Source organism: Camponotus floridanus, unplaced genomic scaffold (genome assembly GCF_003227725.1).
Source record: "Camponotus floridanus strain SB8 unplaced genomic scaffold, Cflo_v7.5 scaffold6, whole genome shotgun sequence".
NCBI classification, from domain to species: domain Eukaryota; kingdom Metazoa; phylum Arthropoda; class Insecta; order Hymenoptera; family Formicidae; genus Camponotus; species Camponotus floridanus.
The window spans coordinates 4,027,297-4,050,098 of record NW_020229769.1 but is presented as its reverse complement, the minus strand read 5'-3'; the positions used below and the strand labels follow the sequence as shown (position 1 = coordinate 4,050,098).

General features: G+C 35.1%; 1 protein-coding gene across 10 annotated transcripts in view; it reads right to left on the bottom strand.

Moving 5' to 3' along the window:
- LOC105251079 (RNA binding protein fox-1 homolog 2) overlaps nucleotides 1–22,802 on the bottom strand; it is a 262,872-nt gene continuing 240,070 nt past the window's right edge. For 4 of the 10 annotated variants that reach the window (XM_025412972.1, XM_025412973.1, XM_011257604.3 and 1 more), the window contains 6 exons: nucleotides 17,264–17,417; nucleotides 13,495–13,558; nucleotides 12,597–12,623; nucleotides 4,640–4,806; nucleotides 3,075–3,138; nucleotides 1–2,389 (listed from right to left, as the gene is read on the bottom strand). In XM_025412972.1, the coding sequence (XP_025268757.1) occupies nucleotides 2,345–2,389; nucleotides 3,075–3,138; nucleotides 4,640–4,806; nucleotides 12,597–12,623; nucleotides 13,495–13,558; nucleotides 17,264–17,417 (521 nt within the window). In that variant the 3' untranslated portion in view covers nucleotides 1–2,344. Of the gene's footprint in view, nucleotides 2,390–3,074; nucleotides 3,139–4,639; nucleotides 4,807–11,595; nucleotides 11,617–12,596; nucleotides 12,624–13,494; nucleotides 13,559–17,263; nucleotides 17,418–22,802 lie in introns of all 10 variants that reach the window. The other 6 variants (XM_025412975.1, XM_011257601.3, XM_011257600.3 and 3 more) reach the window with 5 other exon arrangements.

Genomic DNA, 22,802 nt, shown 5'->3' with positions numbered 1-22,802 from the left:
CTTTATATTATTCATTATGATTGTTTGTTTGATCTTTATACGATCCCAGCTTTATATGATCGATTACTTCGTAAGACGCATTCTACGAATCCTAGCTCTATCTACGTATTATTACTGTGCTCTTGTTCATAGGCGTTAAGATTCTATATTTACCGGTTATGACGTGGGCTTTGCTTAATGTTTAAAAAAAAGTTGTCATGTTCATTCAGTCGGTTAACTAAGGAATAAATTAGTATAACACACGATTCAATTTGGTTGTCGCATATGAATTTATATCGCAATCAAATTTCTCATGGAAAAGAGAACAAAAAATAATACAATTGCATTCGCCACTCCAATGCATAATTCGTCGCTTAGGTTGTAATCCAACGTGCGAGAAAAGATACAGTGAAATTACACAGTTTTTCTTAAACAAGTAGGAATATATATAAAACTAAATATGCGGTTTCTTAAGTGTCTGAAAGTTTTAAGTTTTCCGAAAGAACTAAAATTAGAAAATTGAAAGAAATCCTTCCAGTTTTTCCTTTCGATATAGATACTTTAATCCTTTAATAATTGTTTACTAAGAGAATGCATTAAATTATTATATTTGAAAATTAAAAAACGATATAGTTTAGGCGTAAATATTTTTAAATCTTATGAGTTTCATTTCATATCCTTAATTTAACTCGAGTATCGGCAAATGGAGCGAGCGAATGCGCGAAACAAAGATTCAAGATCGGCATGTTAACATTTTAGAAAATAAGAATCAAAGCTTTGCGTGAATTTAAATGAAATTGATTTGACTAGACCCTGTGCAATTAAAATTCGGCATTTTGTTTTAGAGGTCTAAGCGGTTCTTCTCTCTGTCTTATTTCGTCTCTGTCCGCTATTCCCTAAATTTACTGAGAACAGAGTTTATTTCACAAATCTACGCACATACACACGCGCGCAAAAGCGCATACACACATATTTGGCATAGAAACCCTACCGGTCACATGAATGCCTTTGTTTCTTCCTAGAGGTCGTTTTTTTTCTTTTTTCTTTTTAACTAGCTACCTAAGGATCTCGCTTTTTTTCGGATCACCTTGTGCCGGTTCGCGTCGACTAAAGTCGTCAATGTTTCGCTGCCATTTAGCAGAAAATGTCGCACGGCAGCCATTTATGCGCGTATCTATGTCGTAGAAAATTACATTGTGCACTCATTTCATGATAATTATTCATTTCGAATTGCACGCATTTGCTCATTTTAATTTCATAACTGTTATCAATTAATATATATTTACTATAACATCCGCGTATAATCTATATATGAAAAAAATTTATTTATAAAATTATTGTTTATCTCATTTAAATGAATCATGTGCAGGCTTATATTGTTCAACAATATTTGTGCGAAATATTTAGCGCTTTTCCTTCAACATTAATTTAGACTATAAATACAAACCATATCGACCATATCAAACAACATTGACTTAAATAGAAATAATTACAACATATGTGCGCAACTATATTACAACTAGTTCAGTAAATGAGCAAATATACGAAAATGATGCATATTGGTATGTGACAACATCATATTATTAATGTACTTTACAGAAACTATAAACAGAGATAGAAAGATTATTTTCATTTTATATTTCGTTTAATAACTCGAAAATTTTCTCGCATTTTTTTTTTATCGATTAAAACACTAAGATGATACTAAATATTAGTTATTAAGAGATATGCATATAGCAAAAATGTTCATGATGTTATTATCGAAAATAAATTCATAAATTTGAAAATACAACAAGTATATTGTATTGATCTTATTCCAATTTTGTATTACATCGATTTATTCAATTGATTAAATAGAAACAAGATCGAACAGGTTCCATTGATTTCGTGTGAATGGCTGCTGGCAGGGGATTGATTAGGAGCGACTTTTTGCCGAACACGACACGACATTTCGATGCGCCGGCCTCGACACCACCACGTTGCATTTACAGATTGATCTTCCTCGTCTATTCGTTTCAGCTATCGCTTATAAGTTTTTAAAATACAATACAATTTCAAGATTTAGCATAAACATGCAGTATATCATTGACAGCAGTTTCGCTTTGATCGAACGATTTCGGCTTCAAAAGTCAATGATAGTCTCCGTTTATCTCTTACAATCTTGCGTCGCAAAGTTGGAAAAGGGGAAGAGATAAAATCGACGAGTCGTTATGCATGGAGGGTCCAGGCTCGTCGCCTCGAGGGTGATCTCGATGATGGCAAAATGACGGTGATGATTGTGTCGACTTGTGTCTGGTCATGTTTTGTTGAGTATAACATGGTGTATAACTTGGAAGGCTCTCGCGCTCCGTTGTTAATGAGCCATTTAATATGGTGCGAACCTGTTGTAACCGCTTCTGTACACTGTCGCCTGCAAGAATAAAATTTAGAAATTTATAAGTTACAATTTATTATAATACAGAGCAAATTCTAGCGTATAAACCATCGCGATGCACTCAGCATTAAATATAATCAATCTTCAACAGCTGAAATATTTATTGCATGGAGTTATTAAAAATATCAAAAGCACATTGTGAATATTATAAATTTATAAATTTAAAGCTTGCGATATTACAATTTAATTGCGCAAGATTTTTGTAAACTAACAAGTTGAGAAATTATTTATTCATCCTATCATTAAATTGAATTTATTGGTGGCGATGATTAAACTTTCACATGCATATGATATAATTTGTTTCGTCATTGTTTATAGGATATATAGTTGCCATTTACATTGTAAACGTGAGACAGCGATGAAGTAGATAGTTATATTTAAGGATCTATGTGCGCAATGGAAGCACGAGTCATTAACTTTCGCCGTGACACAGTTTCCGTAAGTTGAAGATGCTGGGCATTAATAATTCATATGTGAATGAAACGTGCTGAGACCGAAAAGGGTTTTTCCAATGCCCGTTATTTATAGCGTAATAACGGAGTGCCCTATTCTCTCCCTTAGATAGATAAAGTACGGATCGGCTACGCGCACGACTTAAGGGCACTCTTGTTAAGTGAAAAACTGTAAAAGCGTACACTACATAATCAAAGTTGTTTCTTACCCCGTAACCCGCCACAGGTCCAATGCCGTGTCCAAGGTAAGGATCGGCGTATTCACGCCCGTAACTAGAAGGGCATAAAAAAGTTGACGATTAATAGCGTGAAATGTTTTACGACCCGTTAAAAATCGGACGACTTTGTACTTTGTTGTTTATTCGATTTTTTTTTTACGAAATATAAAAGTATAAATGAGGAATGAAAACAATATAATAAAAAAATGCGTTAGGTATAGTATTATATTTTTATATTTAATGCAAGGTATACCAACGTAAAACGAATTGCTTATTTTAAGATTTCTCAGGAGTAGTTGTGTCTGGACTTTCAGGACTATTGGGACGGGTCTGGATTTCACGAACGTATCTGCGACTCCTCAGAGCTCGTCCACGACGTGCGGAAGTTCTGCAAGGAATGGACTAAGTGCATTAAGCTTTGTGATAATTGGTATCTCTATTTTTAAAGAATTAATATTTTGTTAGACAGAATGGATTGAGAGAAAGACAGAGGAGATTAGTAAGCAGATCAAGGAGATTAGTGATAGCGATAGTAAATATTATCAAGAATTGTGAGATGAGAGAGGGCAATTTATCACAATGTTCAATATGCAATATACACTCTCGTAATGGGGTCAAACCGATGACTTCGAAATGACCATCAATCTATACATATGTGTATGCATATCAATGCAAATGAGCCTGCATGTAAACCACAGATGGCTCGAGAATCATGGCCCTTCATGTTGTTAACGAAAACATTAAATTTGATGTTATAAAAAACCAGCTTTTTACATAAGTGTATTAGTAACAAAAAATTCAAAGTTAAATTTTTTTCAAAATGTTCTCAATTTAATAGCTGTTATATCTTACATCTTATATTCGCAGTATAAATGTCTCTCTCTTAAAATGCATTATACAATTTCATTTCATGATAATATAACAATTTAAGGATGTTTCCAAGTGGCAAGGAAATATTACAGCAATGCAACGAACGTTGCATAATGTGCCAAATATATTACAGTGATGCAACAAGCGCCTATATAACGCGTTATAAATAATTCATACGAAATAAATTAAGCATGGTTTCAAAGGAAGATCTAGGAATCTTATGAGACAAGCGCGCATTTTTGCGAAAAATATTCGCAAAGCTTCCTTTCTCGAGAACGATGAGGAGAGCGACAATTTTTCTTTCTCCTCGCGGACTTTTCCATTTCTCCAAAGGATAAATAATTTGTCCTAGATTTAGACTAAGCGGCTCCTCTCTCATCGATTTACAATCTTATTTCTCTAACTTTAAACATTCTCTGTATAGGAATTTTAATTTCAAAAATTAAAAAGTGCAAGTGTATATATTTATAAAAGTTAAAACCCACAAAATCCATAGACAAGAAGCTAGGACAATGCTAAATGTAGGACATCCTGTGTGAGTTGAGTGGAAGGGAAGGAGAGAGAAAGAGAGAGAAATAGAGAGAGAGAGAGAGAGAGGGTGAGAGGTCTCGGAGAGAGGACTCGGTGAGGAGAGTAATACACACACATGAGAGGGAGTTTCTCGGGCGAGAACGCGGTGCACTTACCCCGCGACTGCGGCATATCCTGCGACCGGCTGTGCCGCAGCTGCAGCTGCGCCGTATGCGCGCGCAGCCACCGCCGTGTAGGTCGCTGCAGCTGCGTACGTGGCCTGCTGTGCCGTTGATAGGGGTGTCTTCAACAAGGGTGACGCTGCGGCCGCTGCTGCCGCGGCCTGAAACAACAACCATGACCCGCCATGCAAGGCTCAAGCAAGCTCAAAGACAGACAGAGAGGATGATCTGAGAGCGAGAAACGATACTAGAGTACGGTCGTTCCTAGAGGCTCGCGTTGTTGCACACAGAAAACGTGAGGGAAAGGGATTCTCTGACTCTGAAAATGATAGCGATTGAGGCAGAGAGTGAAAAAGAGATACATGTTGAGAAAATGCGACATTGAATTTAAAGAAAAATGTATTTGAAGTTTCTATTCTGTCATGAAAACTATTATTAAGAGAAGCGATTAATAAAACTGCAATTACTTTACGAGTATTTTATAAACTCGAATTAAAAATTTTTAATGCGAAACGTATTTTGTTTTTCTCAATCGCAGCCTCAACTGGTCGTCTATCCAGCATAAGAAATGAGTGCGCTAATTAAAACAGTTTGCATACTAGGTATATGCATATCAAAAGAAGATTAAGTAAAAGATTATATCAGTATATGCAACTTTGTTGTGCAGAAAGAAAAGCTTTCAAGGCTATTTAATAATTCTAGATTATATCAGCTTTAATTTTCATGTTTACAATCGCTATCATAATCATCGTACTTCTTTATCACATATTTTTTAAAATCAAGAAATTATATTATAATTATATTATAATATATTGTTATATTACTATGCAAAATATCACATTATTAATTTTTTAAACTCCATCAAATCTGATTATAATCTTATTATTACTTGTATATCTTGTTATATTATATTTGAATATTCTTAATGCATTTTAAATTTTTTATTTGAATATACAAGTTTTTCGAAACGAATGGAATTTATTGCTATTTGAGTTGTTAACGTTTTCTATGTGCAACCATTGCATAAAACGCATCGGCGTTATCCACTACGACATCGATAGAACAGCGAGATGTAATAGGAGTGACATTTTTGGGTTTGAATGCACAAAAAAAGCTATCGGTCACCTTTACATCGTATTTCGCTCGCTGTTTTAAAAATGTCAGTATATGGATATTCAAATATTTCGAGCACATAACTAACCGTGACACTCGAAGTTGTAGTTTGTAAAACAAGCTCCGAGGGGAATGTTTTATTTACAAGGAACATGATCCCGATCAAAATTGATGATATCCAATTTAATTACGAAGCGACTATATGTCGAGTAGTTTTGCGATAATACGAACATTCCAATTTTCAATCAAATTCTAACTACAGAAACGTAAATCAAAAATTAAGTTTCTTATCGCTTAAAATCATATCTCTTGTATATACATTAAATATGTCGAACGTGTAAAAAAATTATGTAAGGAAATTTTTTTGCAACGCGTGGATTTTTTTAAGTGTTCTATATGTCTTCTAAATAATCCACGGAATAATAAAACGAATGAAAGAAAGTCATGCAACATGAAGACTCGTGAAAAAGCCATGGTGCAAGGTAAAAAATATTTATTATTATTAGGAAACGGAGCGAAACGACAAATATACGAAATCTAGTGAAAAATTGGAGCGAAGAGATGGATTATTGATAATTTTTCTTAAATTTTCGACGCAAGTTGAGTCGATCAAGAAGAAACTATCCAAAGCTCATAATCTCGAAAAAATATATCCTTACTTCACTTGAATAAGCAAAACAGAATGAGATAGAGTTTAGTTAGCAAAATTGACTTGGATAAAGCGTTTGAAAAAATTCCTGATATAAAAATCAATTAATCTCTGACCCGATAAGCGATCGATTAAAGTGCTATAATTATTACATCGCACAGAATAAGTAAAGTCTCTCGGGTGTTTGTCGACAAAAGTACTATTTGTATTTATGAGTTATGAATACCTATGGAATTTCAATCTCTAACAACGTGTATATCTCACAAATTTCCCAAATGTGTTTAACGCGACGAAGCTTCGAGCTCACCCTTATACAGCATCTCGATATCCCACACGAGGGGATTTATGCCCGTTGAAGATGGGGGCTCTTGAACACGCCACTTATTGGCGCCAAGGGATGATGGCGGAAGATGTACGCGCATGCATTTAGAACGTGTAATCTGATATACCGATGTAAATGTATCCATTTTGCGATGACATAATACGGGCGCACTTAGACGCTCACGATTTCCATGACATTTCCATTCGCGCGTCTGGCGACATACACCTGAATGCAGTTTGCTCATCATCGTTAAGAACGCTCCCTGAAAACCGCTTTAAGTCTAATTATCGAGGAAGAAAGGGTCTTATCGTTTGCTGTTGTATGCATGTTATGAGCACACAATTATATGCAACGTTTAAGCTCGTACTTCTTTAATACGTAATACGCCACAATAAAATTTATGCGGAACTGTAGCAGAATAATAGCGAATATTAATCAAAACACTTAATAGAATTTTTTGTCTCTTTGCAAGATTTTCCTTCAGTTCAATAAGCTTTTAAATATCATACATGTCATTAATGTTAATTTTTGATTGAAAAAAAAAAGATACAGGCTAATTAAAAATTGTTAAATTGTGTGAAGAAAAATCAAATATTTTATAACTCAGAAGAAATAATAGTTAATACTATTGATGTTGTTGATTGCCATATTAGTTGAAATTTTATTTATGTAAATTAATTATCATCGACTACTAAATTAACAAAAAACGATGCAAAAAAATGTGATAAAACGGCAAGAATCATCTCGTTTGCATTAATCAGTGAAGTTCGTTATTTCGTAAAAAAGATAAAAGATATAACAAAATATTTTCCAGGAATTTTCTGAACTCGAGACCTGCTCGTTCGTAATTAGGAACGAATGTCGTAATCCGAGTATTATCCATCACTCGTACTAATTAGTAAGATTTGTTATCGGAAAATTAACAAAGAATTATGAAAAAATGTCCAACAATTATAAAGTTCCTGACAAATGTAGAATTAATTTCTACCGGACGACAGAATATTTAAGAGAATAGTTACCGAACTGACAAATAAAAAAATAGAATCTTTTAAACTGATTTTATTTTCTAAAATATTAATATAAAGTTCTTAATAAATTAATTAATATAAAGTTATATAAATATTAATTCAAAATTTCGATTATGTATATATCAATTTTTTTAGGTAATGCTTAAATGATGTTAAAAAATGTGATTTTATTAACAAGACATGCAAAAAGATCGAATCAAAGAGCTGATAGGAATATCCTGCAAATTAACACGACGTAAGATTTCTACATATAAATCATTTGGAATTCCGGAAGAAAGACAACCGTGTGTATTATCGGAAGTGCAAAAGCGTCCAATAATTTTTGACGTCGTAACAACTAACGGGCTGCAAGCAGCACAATTCCGCGCGCGAATTGGCTGACCAGCTCACGTATCGCGACGAAAACACGATTCGGTCGGCGCCAGAAACTTTCGGCGGTCAGGAACGGGTTGTTATTCGACGCGTTTCGTCGCGAAAAAAGCGACGGGGTAGCGGGCGGGAAGTGAGCTGTTTTGCCCTCGGGAAGAAAACAGGACGACGTATTGCGAGCGGAACGAGAGGCGCCAGGTCGCTTCGCGACTGCGGATTTTCTTGGACGGAAACCTCGTTTCCAGGCCGAAGTTTTCAAAACACGCGAAGAATCGTTCGATACAATTCTCCCACCGCGACAAGAATTATGCAATCCTTTTAGAGGAAGACACTGTAACTGACGATGAGACAACGACGATTCGCCTTCGACGAAATATCGTCGGAAACAAATGGAACAATAATTCCTGGTGGCTGCTTGCGAGAATCCAATTTCCGGGAGCAGCCAGCCGGAAATGTCGAGATCGTGACAAAAAACGGGTCTCTCTTCGCGTGCGAGACCAGTGATTAGCTTTTTATCTCGCGATCGAGGATACCGGAGTTACGTCCGATTCAGCATCCCGCTAAGGTCACGCCCGGACAGACCTTTTTCTCGTTGGCCAATCTCCCTTGCTTTCTTTGCTCTTTCTTCTCATTCGCGTTTTCGAGTCGGCCAGTTAATGGTGCACCGCGAAACCGCAGACTCAAAACCCCTGTTTATATTGCGGCTCGAATAAAACATTGAACGATTAGTCGCTCAACTCTGTGAAGGTTGTCGAACAATCCGTGGCGCTTTAAAAAATAGTCAAGTCTACTAATGTAAAGAAAATATTAAAATATTAAAATTGACGCATAACAAAGTGATCCATTTTAATTATCACTATCAGAATAATTAATAATAAATGAATAAATTAATAATAAAAGGAGCAAGTGTTGAAACGACTGGTTTTGGAATTACCTCCGATTTCATTCATATATCTTTCACTTATTAAGCACAAGATAAAAATCTTCATTTCTATCGCATCTATGAAAACATTCGACAGATACTGAAAAGGCGAAAAACATCCTTTTTCCATTACCGAACACAAACACGCGATCTATATATATTATTAGCTGACTGAAACTTGGTTGTAAGTCCGAGTCCTCAATTAAAGCTAACGAAAAGACTTTCCAAGTATTTCGCAGACACGGCATTCGGTCCGTCTGAAAAAGGAACGCGGATTCAACCGATGCAACCGGACGAAGTAATTATCGCGAACCGGCGAAAGTTAAACAAGCCGTGCATTTTAATCCTTTCGCGTACTTTCCGAGCCGAGCCCGAACTTCTGCAAAGGCGCAGAAGATCCATATAAATAGCTGGAATATTTTTATATCGGGCCAATTTCGCGAAGTGCCGCGAAGACATTTCGCGTAGAAACAACCGGGATAAACCCGTCAACCGCTAAATGACGAGCATTCCTCACCGACATTGATTTACGGTAGCTTCTCACAAAGTCGAGGAAGAGATCGGCAATTCGGCCATAAATTCTCGCTCGAATCAGGGGCTTCTCTGTCATCGTGGCTGGCGACCATCGAACTTGACATATTGAGTCCATCCAAATTAGCCACGAAAATCCTCCGAGTTTCTCAGCATGTTTAGACAATTTACGACCTGCCACGTTTAGACACTCTTCACGTTTTAAAATCGCGAATTTTCATCGGACGCAAAAATTTTCTGTTCCCGTATCCTCTTTTAGTATCTGACGATAATTAGTGTCTCGCTAATTACTCTTAAATATTATTTATTCGTTGGATTCGTATTTAATTTCGTTTTTACGCTTGTGTATTTTATTAAAAGAACTATTTATTTTCTTCAATTTTAACATTCATAGATAAAATTTAAAAATTTATTTTTAATTACTTTGTATAATGCTAGTAATAATATTAATAAGGCTCTCATGGGGGAAACACAAATTTAAATTTCATGAGTTAGTAACAGGAACAGATAAACAGATTCCAAACACGGATAGCATTAAAATTTTTCATTAAAAACTGTCACTAGTTATGTACACAAGATAATCATTTTTCTTAATGCATATCAAGTAATTAAATAAATTTTTAATGTTAATTTATTTATTATTTTATTTTAATAAACTCGGAACTATCCTAAAGAAGTGAAGACTAGAAATAAATAATTAAGGAAAAGACTAAAATTAAAAATCGGAGAAAAATCATTGAAAAATCCGCGTTAATAATAATAATTTTAATTTCGACACATTAATTACTTCAATTCTGTACTACTTCAGTAAGACTACTTTCTGTAAGACTAATTATCTTTTCTCGAACTTTGAAATATCTTTGAGCGATATAACGTTTCGACATAATAATTTATATATAATAATTTTCTTTAAATGTCACAAAAATTCTTGATGTAATTTTAATGTCTCATAATAAGACACCTCTTGTACACTAATTTTGTATCTCCAAAGATTCTTGAGATTAATATACTAGCAGTATTCTTGTAAAGTAGCTATTCATAATGCAACCGAAATGGTCAATGCTCAGTGATTTATAATCGCAAAACGACTTTTACTTTCACTTTCATCAGCCTGTGATTGTACAAATAATTTGCCCGAGATTTAAAGGCTTATTTTTATAACACAATTCTCTTCTTAATATACAACACATATTATTTAAAAAATACCAATGTTTGAAAAATAAAAGTTATTTATATGTATTTTAAAAATTATTGTGTATCTAAATAGCGCTTGTTCTGTAAATTTAAAAAAATATATATAATAAATCTCTGTTCCCATTTTTAAAGCTCAAAGCTACAAAGGTGATTAAAAATGATTAATTAACCGTTTAGAATTATTTCTGCCGTAGTTCATTCGAGATTCGCGACTATGATATTATTTAATTAAAGAGATTACCATACGGTTGCTATCTACCTTGCATATAGCTTTCTATTCGCACGAAACCTGCCTACGCCATTTACTGCCCGCATAATACAAAGCTCCCTCGAAATTGAGGAACTTCAAACGACACATTTAAATTTGCGTGCATTTATTACAACGCTTACTCCACTCGCCTCTTATGACGGATTCTAGGTCTGTGCGACGCATGCTCTACTGATTGAAAAAGGCGACATTACATGCTCTCTCACGCTAATACCAATCGCAGACAATGAAAAAAAAAGCGTAACATGGTCGGAGAGGGAAAACCTCATCACGGCCAGCTGAAACTCTTTTCTACAGTTCCCCTAAACGATCTTTCCTTGTGGAAAAAAATTACAATAATTTTATTTATAGAAGGATTTTTTTTAGCAAAAATGGATTGAGGGACACATGTAACTAAATAAACTCCGAAAATCGATGAGCACTTCAATCTTGCGAGAAACATATGGAAAAAAATAAAGAGAACAGACCAAACAAAACAGAAGAACAAGAAGAAAAACGGGGTGTATATAGATAAAACAGACGGAGAGACGAACAGGCGAACTCTTAATTCCTACCTCCAGGGCGGGCGCTTTAGCCTGAAACACAAACGGCAAACCTGAAAAGAAATTCCGGAAGAGTTCCGGACGGCGAAAACACGAGCTCGAGTTTTTATGTGAGGGAGTTAAGCCCTCGTTAAGCGAATTAAAACTTCGTTTCCCGATGCAAACGCAAAAGTCCGCACGATCGGCGCGTGTCAGCGTTATCTACCTTTCAATGACACTTTTTCTTGCCCCCGAACATATGTATCGTTGTGTAATTAATGACCATCTCTTTAGATATTTGTGAAATAAAGCGGGGAAACGATACGAAAAGATGAGTGGAATGATGCATTTAGGCAACAAGATGCAACAAGATGCCGCAATTTTGATTTTGAGCGGAGTTTTTTGTGTAAATAAAAATATGAATTCAATTTCAAAATTGGAACGTTCATGTTTAAAATTTAAATTAAATCTCTTCTTTTTCTCTACATTGAACAATTCGTTTTAAATTTCTTTATTCTCGATTTTATCGATTGCGACATTTTCTATCAATAAATATGATTTCTGAGCGATTAGATAAAATTGAAAAAAATTTGAAATTATCGCTCTTCATTATTCATTAGCAATTCGTTGTAACTGTAGTTGTCAAGATTCTTTCTCGATATTGTTTTTTGACAAATTAGCTGCGAGGGAAATATTAATGGAAACGGGCGAATGTGAAATTCACGCGCGAATAGTGCCCGAGACAAAGATGCTTTATCGGGACAGAAATAATCATCTCGACGGTTAGTAGCGCGTCGAGCGTGCTTTTTTCCGATCAATGGTGCTGTCGGATGCATCGGGATTTTTGCGCGAATGAAACGAAAGGGAGAGAAATGGAGAGAAAGAAAAAACAAAAAACGGCAGGCGAAAAAATGAGACACAATGAGAATGGCGAACGGTCGGAACAATGTAGAACGCGAGATAGTGGTGGCGATAATTGTTATCGGTTTCTCTCTCGTGTGTGCAAGCCTGTGGCAAAATGTGTGTCAACTAACGTCAGCTGTTGCTTGAGGCCATTCCAGCTAAACGGGTCCACCACAAAGGTGTTACGGACTTTAGTCAAAATCTCTGCGTTCATTTGTCTCGTCTTACAGATACTACGCCGTATTCCGCTTCCGGTGCACGCGCGAGTAATTGTTTCCTGTTTTTTATTTTTCCGAGCGAACGTATCGAGAACGCTTTTGCAAGTTTGCGCACAAAATGATTGGCATGATGCATGAATTTTTTAGAGATTATTTTATCGCTCTCTACTTTTTCGAGTTATAGAAAAGCGTATTGCCATCATCAAATTTAATTTTAATGTTTTTCTTTGATGGATTTCAATTTTGATCTCTCTTTACAATAAAATGTAAAAGATTTTTAATATTAAATTCTTGAACATAAATTTTTCAATATAAATAAATAATAAAATTTTATTTAATTTCGAGAAAATTCCGTTTTGGAGAAATTAAATTAATTATGTTAATTTAGAATCGAAAAATGCCAAACAAGCGCTTCTAATATTTTTGAAAAATACAAAAAATTCATCAAGGATCTATTAATAAAGTTTCATCATTACTCGTGACAAAATGCAATTCTATTCGCGTATCGATCATAAATCAATAGTGTGCTGATTGTCCGATTAATTATGTCCGCGCGATGTTCCATTCACGTAATGTAACATAATGAAAACGCATCAACGCGCTCGTAAAGATTTGTTTTCCGATTAATAGTTGGTTATCACGGTGACGATCGCGGCGTTGATTGATTATCGCGATTTTCACTCGGAGCGGCACACGCTCCGTTCTTCGATTTAATTAAAAACCCATTTGTGTAGCCCGCGTCTCGGTAGCTTGCGGTCGCGTGCACCGGAAGCGGAGAACAATTGTCGGTAGAAATCGAGAAATGTCTCACCTGCAACCTGTAGTTGGGGTCCTGTGTCGCTGCGTGCGCCGCGAGGAAGGGGTCGTAATAAACACTGCAAAATATAAAAATCACCAATGAGTACGAACGGCTTATCCGCTATGGGAACACCTACAGGATTATCGGATTTTTAATTTCGCGATTCTCTTTGTGAGATTAACATTTTATGCGCGTGCGTCCAATTATTTCCGTTTAAAAATTCAACACTTGCGCATGAAATATTCTCTTGTAAAAAAAAAAAAAAATAACGCGTACTTTGTAACGTGTGTTTCGCGCAAAATATTTTATAAGAATTTAATATTTACTACGATAGAGAGATATTTGGACGGGTTAAAAGATTCAGAGAACTTTTAATCTTTCGATTCAATAATGCACAACGCTTGTTTAATGGACATGGCGTAATAAACATTGAGCTCAGCCGACGATAAAATTGAAAATTCATTTCTGGAATACGATAATCTCGCCTCGCAGAATAATAGGGGGGACGATAGGGGCGATAAACTTTGTTCCCCGCGACTATCTGGAACGAAGTTTGTTTTATGCGCGAAGATCATAAATTATGTCGAGGAAAAAGTTGATTGCTTTATATTGCATCTGCTCAGAAGTATTCGCAATGGAATTAGTTTTATGAGTAGCTCACTCCCATTATTACCCTCGTCCATGTTGAAGAGATCGTTGTTAAAAGTCTATTTAACTTGGGTAAGTAATAATCTTGTTTTAAAAGACTGGAGAAAAAAGCTTGTTGACTCTATGGGATGTGAATTCGCGCTCTATTTTGATTACACATTGCCAGAAGTGGAAAAAGTTGAGAAAGACAAAGTGTTATCGCTCGCGCGATACGGAGTGTTTTGTAAAATGTGAGCACAATTTCAAGATTCCGAAAAAGATAAAAAAAAACTATACAATTATCCTGCCAGATTTTATTTAAAATTATTCTTTACTATTTTAATTAGAAATATGTGTTCTAATCTATAATCATATATTATATTCAATGTATGCGTCTCTGGTAAAAGTTTATCAGAAAAAAGTCTCGCGTAATCGAGTCTATCAAGCAATTCAATATACAATAGTTATTTCCCCTATTTTTATAAGCACATAATGTGTAAATCATTTTTCAATATGATTTCAAATTCAAACCAGATTACAGAATTGTATTGAAAATTTTTTTAAGTACTGCTTTTGTTAAGAGAACAAATTGAAATAATTTTTAAAATATCACAAAATCGTTTCTAAAGAATTAATAGTAGATATATGAGGTCAATAAAAGTAATATATGAAATAAACAGCTGGATATCACGCTAGCTTTAGTTTATATCGAGTTTTATACCGAGAATTATTGAAACATAGAAAGTACAGACAAATAAAAAAATCAAATAGAATAGATACGTTTGAACTTATTTCCAAGCTTTTTTCATTATTTTTCTGCATTATGAATTTATTCTTGAAATATTGCGCTCATATTTTACGCAAGATACATTTTATATTGAATATGAGAAAGTACATTATCGCCAATTTATGTGAATTAAAGATAAAGTATTATGTCACATTACTTTTTCTCTCTCGTGCGATTCCTTCGTTTCACGACAATAATTTACATTTACAAATTAAACGACACGAGCGTTAAATTAAAATGCATAGCGTACACACGTATGCAGATATTGGATTTGACAAATCCGATTTCGCGGCTGGAACGTGTAACAGGCTTCAAAGATTGATTTTCGTCCATATTCAAATTTTTCATTCCTGCCAATGCCACGTCCAATTCCGTAACGTTAAAATGAATGAACGATTGACGGTTCGACGCGCATGCTTGCTCCTAAAAATCCGACATGACAAAAAATCTGAAAAAAAAAAAAGTACTCTACAATGATTTTTGAATTCTATAGAAGAATACACGTGATTATCGCGACGTAATAATTCGCGCTGATCCAACAGTCGCATTTTAATCTCCAGTCAGTTAAATGCAATTCGGCAGTGTTGAATCGAATTTTTCTTCTACCCTTTATTTTCCAGCTTAGACTAAGTTTTTTATTTGACGGGAGATGAGCAGATATTTTTTCGCAAATTATAATCCGCATGAATTGCATAGAGTTAGATTGGTATTTGAGGGAGGAGGGACGGAATTAGACGTCGTGCAGATGCAGCGAGACTGACAGGTAAAGCCTTAACAAGCGACGCGTGCAATTCATTGCAGTGAGTAATAATTCTCGATCGATTTTGATATCACTCGATGATTTTCATCGTGCGATGAAGTGTGGATACAAATACTCGATATTCTCTCATTCATTTATAACTGATCGAATTACGAATCATTAGAATTATCTGTGCAAATAATTAATGTCATCAATGTGGAAAATTAAATTCTAAATATGCATTTAAAAAATAGGGAGATTATATAATAAATTGGTTTGCTAGTAATAAGCGTTGTTTATTGGAAATGTAATTGGTGTTTCATTTCGCTCGACTTAATTTAATTAAAAAAATGTAATTTATGTTTGAAGAAATAAAAACTTTTCTCTCTCGAGCAGATTAAATCCAAGCAAAACACATCAGATATCGTATCGAAAAATAAACAACGGAATTAGTAGAGAAAATGGTTTGATGTTTTAAAGCACAGGTTTTCAGGCGAAACTTTATCGCGTGGAAAAAATCGCGATAGTATATAAATCACGCTAACTACATAATTACCGATCGTTAAAAAAAAAAAAAAGGCTCTCGCGCGAAAAAGTCTTTCGAAACTTTAACGTTGAACGCACTTTTCTCTTTCGCGCTCCGCTCGCATAAATTAATTATCATCGTTATATACATATCATCGCCCGATGAATCCACGTAAAAGTTTCATAAAATAGAATTTTTATCCCTGATTACTCACTGCAAGCGTGACTTTACGAAGAGAAGAGGGATACATACAAAGAGAATACGGAACAAGCGGTACAACACAGATAAAACTTTTCAGATGGCCTCGATCATGTAAGAATATTCCCATACACCTTTCTTAACGATATTCGTCGGTGCTTAGTAAAAGATATGATATATATAGATTAATTATAATAGCAAATCTCGATGGAACACCATAATTTCTGATAATCTAAAGCAGAGTTTCCCAAACTTTTTTAGCTCACCGCTCCCTTTTCAAAGATAATTTTTTTCAGCGTCCCCCTCGGGAAATCTCTATCTCTATTTCAACTAATAATAAAATTGTAAACATAACTATGTCTGTAATTTTTGAATTTCAAAAAGCTAGTTTGGAAATAAAGCAACTTGGAACCGAAACTTTAATGCTATTTATTAAAATAAAATAAAGAAATTGCACATAAACATAAAATTGCTCACTATTATTAGTAAATCAAATATTAAATAAATTCGTAATATATTAATCATTAATTTTATACACGACTATGTCTAGACTATGTATAGTCAAGTGGATAAGTTTGCTTAAAAAATGTTTCAACGCCCCTCCAGCGCCCATTTTGGGAAACTCTGATCTAAAGCATATCACGTCTGACTATTATTACACAAAACTACTTTATATGTCTCTTAATATCTTCTTGTAATATTTTTCACGATATTCGTAATTTTGTCTGCACTCAATCGAGTTATTATTATCATTTGTCAGTGGTCCATAACGTTATAATTGAATTGAAGTGAATTATATTGCAGACACCGATGAGAAATACCGTTGATGGAGTATCGGAGAATAGCTTCGCATCGGCCGAGATTAGACGTGACCTGACCGTGATCGGGCCAAACCAATACTTACGTGGGCGCGAAGGGATGTAGACTCGTGGCCGCAGCTGCGGCCGCAAGTGGCCCTGTATTCCTAACCAGTGCTAGCGCGGCCGCGCCGGTGGGGAAGGTGGTCCTTGGCGTTCCAGCTCTGCCGCGTTGAATGGCGACTCCTCTAAGGGCCGCGGCTGCAACAACACACGCAACACGCGCGCACATGCTAATTACACGAGGTTGCCTACCTTGGGGAGACTTACGTTGCTATCGATCAGGGTGCTTCCAGGTTGCTCCTTGAGGAACTGCGGCGCACGTCGACAGCCAGCGAGACGAGGGGGAGTTTGCGGCTTGATTTGATAGTTAGAAAAGATTCGATATCGATGTTTCGCTCGAGAATTAGCTTGCCGAGTATTTCAATTGTTCGAACAATTTCAGAATCTATCTTTCCGAAACTCCTAGAAAATTATTCGTTCTCAGCGTTCGATATACTTGTGTTAGCGTATTTATAGGTCGCTGCTTGATTGAAGTTCAGTTTCTTCAACTATGAGATAATTTTGATAACGAATTCTTTGATAAGTTTCAGAACCATTTTTCTTGAAAAGCTTGTAATTATATAATTTACTGTTCATTAATAATGTATCATATTTAATATACTAAATTTTTTTAATAAAATTTGAATATCTGAAGAATGAAATTTCGTTTGAAAAACTTAGTTTGTTGAGGATTTCGAATAATACTAAATTATTTTAATTTTTGTTATTGAAAATTTGAATAATATTCTGAAAGAATTTACGTAGAAAATCAAGAACCATTTTTCTTGAAAAGCTTGTAAATTATATAATTATAATTTACTGTTCATTAATAATGTATCATATTTAATATACTAAATTTTTTAAATAAAAGTTGAATATCTGAAGAATGAAATTTCGTTTGAAAAACTTAGTTTGTTGAGGATTTCGAATAATACTAAATTATTTTAATTTTTGTTATTGAAAATTTGAATAACATTCTGAAAGAATTTACGTAGAAAATCAAGAACTATTTTTCTTGAAAAGCTTGTAAATTATATAATTCACTGTTCATTAATAATGTATCATATTTAATATACTAAATTTTTTAAATAAAAGTTGAATATCTGAAGAATGAAATTTCGTTTGAAAAACTTAGTTTGTTGAGGATTTCGAATAATACTAAATTATTTTAATTTTTGTTATTGAAAATTTGAATAACATTCTGAAAGAATTTACGTAGAAAATCAAGAACTATTTTTCTTGAAAAGCTTGTAAATTATATAATTCACTGTTCATTAATAATGTATCATATTTAATATACTAAATATTTTTTAAATAAAATTTGAATATCTGAAGAATGAAATTTCGTTTGAAAAGCTTAGCTTGTTGAAGATTTCAAATAATACTGAATTATTTTAATTTTTATTATTGAAAATTTGAATAACGTTCTGAAAGAATTTACGTAGAAAATCTCATACGTCGCAAAGATGAAATATATATAATAAAGGCAGCTATATGAGAAGGAAAGAACTTGTGATCACAGTTGGAATATAACAGACTCTTCATTTTATGCGCATATCGACCGCACTGACGATATAAAAAAACAAGCAGAATCCATCGACAAACATCTGACCCTGTTTATGCAGAGGAGAGACCTTCGATATGGCACGAGCAGGAAATTTTGCTTTTCCTATCAAAAATTGGCTTTGGGGAATTGTGCTCGAGAAATAAACACGAGCACGGAAAACACCGGAAGACTTGACGGTAAAAGAAAATGAGGGCGATAGAACGATCAATTTCGAAAAATCGAAAAATAGAAAAGTCGCCTTCCCTTCTTATTCCATTTGCAGTTGACACTCGTGAAACGAAAGAGATAACTCGAACTTTGAGGGAACGAGACATTTATCCCGGTAAAAATACACCCCTTTACAATTTTTCGATAATTTTATCACTCGATTCGCTCGCGATAAATTTTTGTAGCAAATAGCACAGAGTAGGAAGACAATTTTCTGCGGTAATTTCAACTTTTAGACTTTGAAGGGCCCCGTCAATTAAAAACCTTCAAAATCGCAAAAAGCAGTATTTCAAAGGCTGTCAAATGGAAATCGAGATATCCGCGACGATTGAATCTGACGAGATCAAAAAGGAGAAAAGCGCAATGCGGATATACACGAGATATTTTTTCAAAGCAATCGCTTCTTTTTCCAGCTGATCTGTATCTGAATTTTTCAAGAGAACACTTTTTTTTCAACAAAATTGAACGGGATGATGACGCGAACATGTCGCGAGTCATCCATGATTGCGAAGCAGCTTGCATGATCGGGAGAACCTTTCCTCCGAAAGGGGAGGAAAGATCGTGGACGAATGCGCACTTCCGAAAGCTGACAATGCACAACGTGGGCTGCTGGGTTCTCTTACTCGGATGATGCATTTTAGATTCACGGCAGCGAGCTTCGCTCGGTGAATTTCGACGAGATTATGAAATATTAGTAGCTCTCTGTATTTCTAGAGCGAGACGGAAAACAATTTGGGTCTCTATTAATCATGTAAATTGCGAAACGGTGAGCAATTATATTCGGAGATGACGGAGAAAGGGGAGCGTTCCTTGATTAGACTGATTGAAATAATTTAATGGAATGAAAATCTGGCCGTTATTTATAGTCATTAATATTTCTCTAATAAATTAGCAAGACAAGTTGGAACAAGAATTACACCGCCATTGTTAATATCTCTGGATAACAATTTTAATTTTCCAGAAAGCGCAACAAATAAATTACATTGAGCTATCATGACAGATTATACTTGTGAAATATTTCTTAATTTATTTAACGTTGATAGATGATATGACTGGAAGAGCCATATAGGTACCTAACCTTGATGGATAGTGACTTTAATGAATAGCCGCCTGTACTGACGAAAACGACAAATGACGTTGAGTTATCGACAGATTCAATAGAAAAAAAAATATTGGCACAACAAACTCAGCGACGGGAAGAATTCCTTTTATCCTCGACTAGTCCAAGATGGAGTAATAAAAACTGTCGATTCTGCCTACCTTTTCATCGGCACGAAGTCATCTCGTCTTTCGGATCAGCTGCCGATAGAGCGATTTAACACAAGTGCTTTATCATTTATACAGATAATTGACCTTAAATAATTTTCACTTTGAAGAGAATAACACGCGACATTTTTACTTGCAATTTCTTTCGATTCAGAGAGAAAGAGAGATTTTATATTACTCATTGTATTAACTTGTATATACTTTTTTAAATGTAAATGTATTTAAGTATATCAAATAAGCAATAAGAAATTTTTCGTTTAAAATGTATAAGTATATATTTAATTTTACTTTTATATAAAACCATTACTTTACTATGATTATTTTTCTCGCTTTTCTAATAATATAAGATAATTATAAATGTATATCTCTTCAAAGCGCTGATTATAGAAAGACTTATGTTGAACAAGGTATAATGAATATATGCACTGTTGTTAGACTAATAGATTCAATTAAACGAGCATAACATCAACAGCATCTTTAATAGACAACTACCAACAACTGTGCAAGTAACGCGCGTGATGTTAGCGCAAACCAAACGAAAGTTAACGATCAACGACGAAAGGTTAATGGTCGGTTCGATTGCCGGTTATCTAAAGGCGGGTCAAGAATAAGAGCGTGATGCATAAATAGCAGGCGCATTCCAAAAAGAAGAGTGTGAGGAATTTGTGTGAGGAGCAGGGGGAGAGGCGGTGTTATAACCGCATCATAAATACTTTGTTACCAGGCTCGCGTGATCTGTGGCACAAAAGCGTAATCACTTGCTAACATATACATATACTTGTATTAGTAACAATCTCATTCTCTGCATTTTCGCTGGTTATTTTTGCGTCTATTTTTTTCTCGAAATTTCAGACAGGTTATTAAGAGAGATCGCGCTTATTATCTCATTTGGCAAAATTTTCTAATTTTCTAAATAGAATTTAAGAAAAAAATTGAAGTATTTAATTTTTATATTTTTTTTTACCGATAGAACATTGTTTTTACTTTTTACATTTTACTCTTGGCGTCAATTAAAACCGTAAACAAATTTGTTTCTGAAATGTACGTTTTACTCAAAATTAAAATGAGCTCAAAATTATAATACATCGCCGGAAAAATTATAGTTCGTTTACTCTGACATATTTCGCGAACGCGACACGCGCAAACGACTGGATTCATCCCGGATACGAATTTAAAAGCCAACCATGCTGAATGACCGCTGTCTTCGGCCGAATTTTACGAGTGCGCGTGACACGCCAATTAACGGCCATTAATTAATCGACTGCGCACGCGGTGGCAGATTGCCCGACACGCCGCCCCGGCCCGGAGGAAATTCAAATTTATGGAAATACGGTCCGACGATAGCGCGCCCGGCAAAGAACAGTGATATTACACCCGCGAACAATGAAAACATTGTCGTCCGGTTTAATCCGGCGGGCCCCGTCTGCCACTTACTCGCGATCGTACGTTCGCCAGTCGGTTGCAAAATTTTCGCCGCGAATAAAAAAATTCGCCGTTGAATACGCGCGTTATTAATTCCGGTGCGCGATCACCGCACATATAAATGAACGTGTCACCGATGTGCAAGTTTAATCGGAAACCAATGAGCCTACGAATTAAATATTAACCCTTCATCCATTCACTTTGTTCCAATTCTAATTCGTTCTCATCTCGTATATTGCTGTTTTGTTTCACGCGCGGTCGTAAATACTGATTTTTATACAATAGAAAAAAAGGAGGAAATATGAATTTACGAATAATGTTTCTAAAAATAATTTGACGCTAAAATATTTTCGCGACTTATGGCAGTATTATTTACGTAATCGAGAATTAATGATCTGTCAATCTTACGTATCATACGTATTTTATTAAATTCTCTCAAGTTTAGTGATAAATAATTGAATGAAGTCTACGCGGTTACTTCCGGCCACAGATCGAGCATCGCCCGAAACGAAAGTTCCTCCCTAGTAGTCGATCGGATTTGACTAACAGGCGAAAAATGCCGACATATATGCGTGCTCTAAGAGCAGAAACAATATATATATGAATTATATAAAAAGAACAAGGGAAGAGAAAGGAACATATCGCGTTCGTCCGACTAGCATCAATGCAACAACCATGGCAGAGCATTCGGGGTGATGGTAATTGTGGTTCGTGCACAAGTGAATATTCAAGGAGTTTCTTTCCACTCTGTACGCTACACTGCCAATCACGAGTACATCGAGAAGAGATAGGTGGCAACATCAATTATTGAGTAGAAGAGAGTGAATATACGAGAGGAGGATAAAGGATCGAAGAGGGAAGGTGTGCAGGATAGTCGTTTGTTACACGCGATCATCGTACGATATTAAATTTACGCCGCGGTTTTGCGGAGGGAAAGAGAGGGCGAGGGAGGGAGGGAGAGACGCAAATTCCGGAGAGCGCTAAAAGCAAAATAATATAATACTTTAGCGATAATATCATGCGCGATACGAATAAGAATAACACGCGCGAAATGCGCGGTGAATTCGCGCGTAATGAATTAA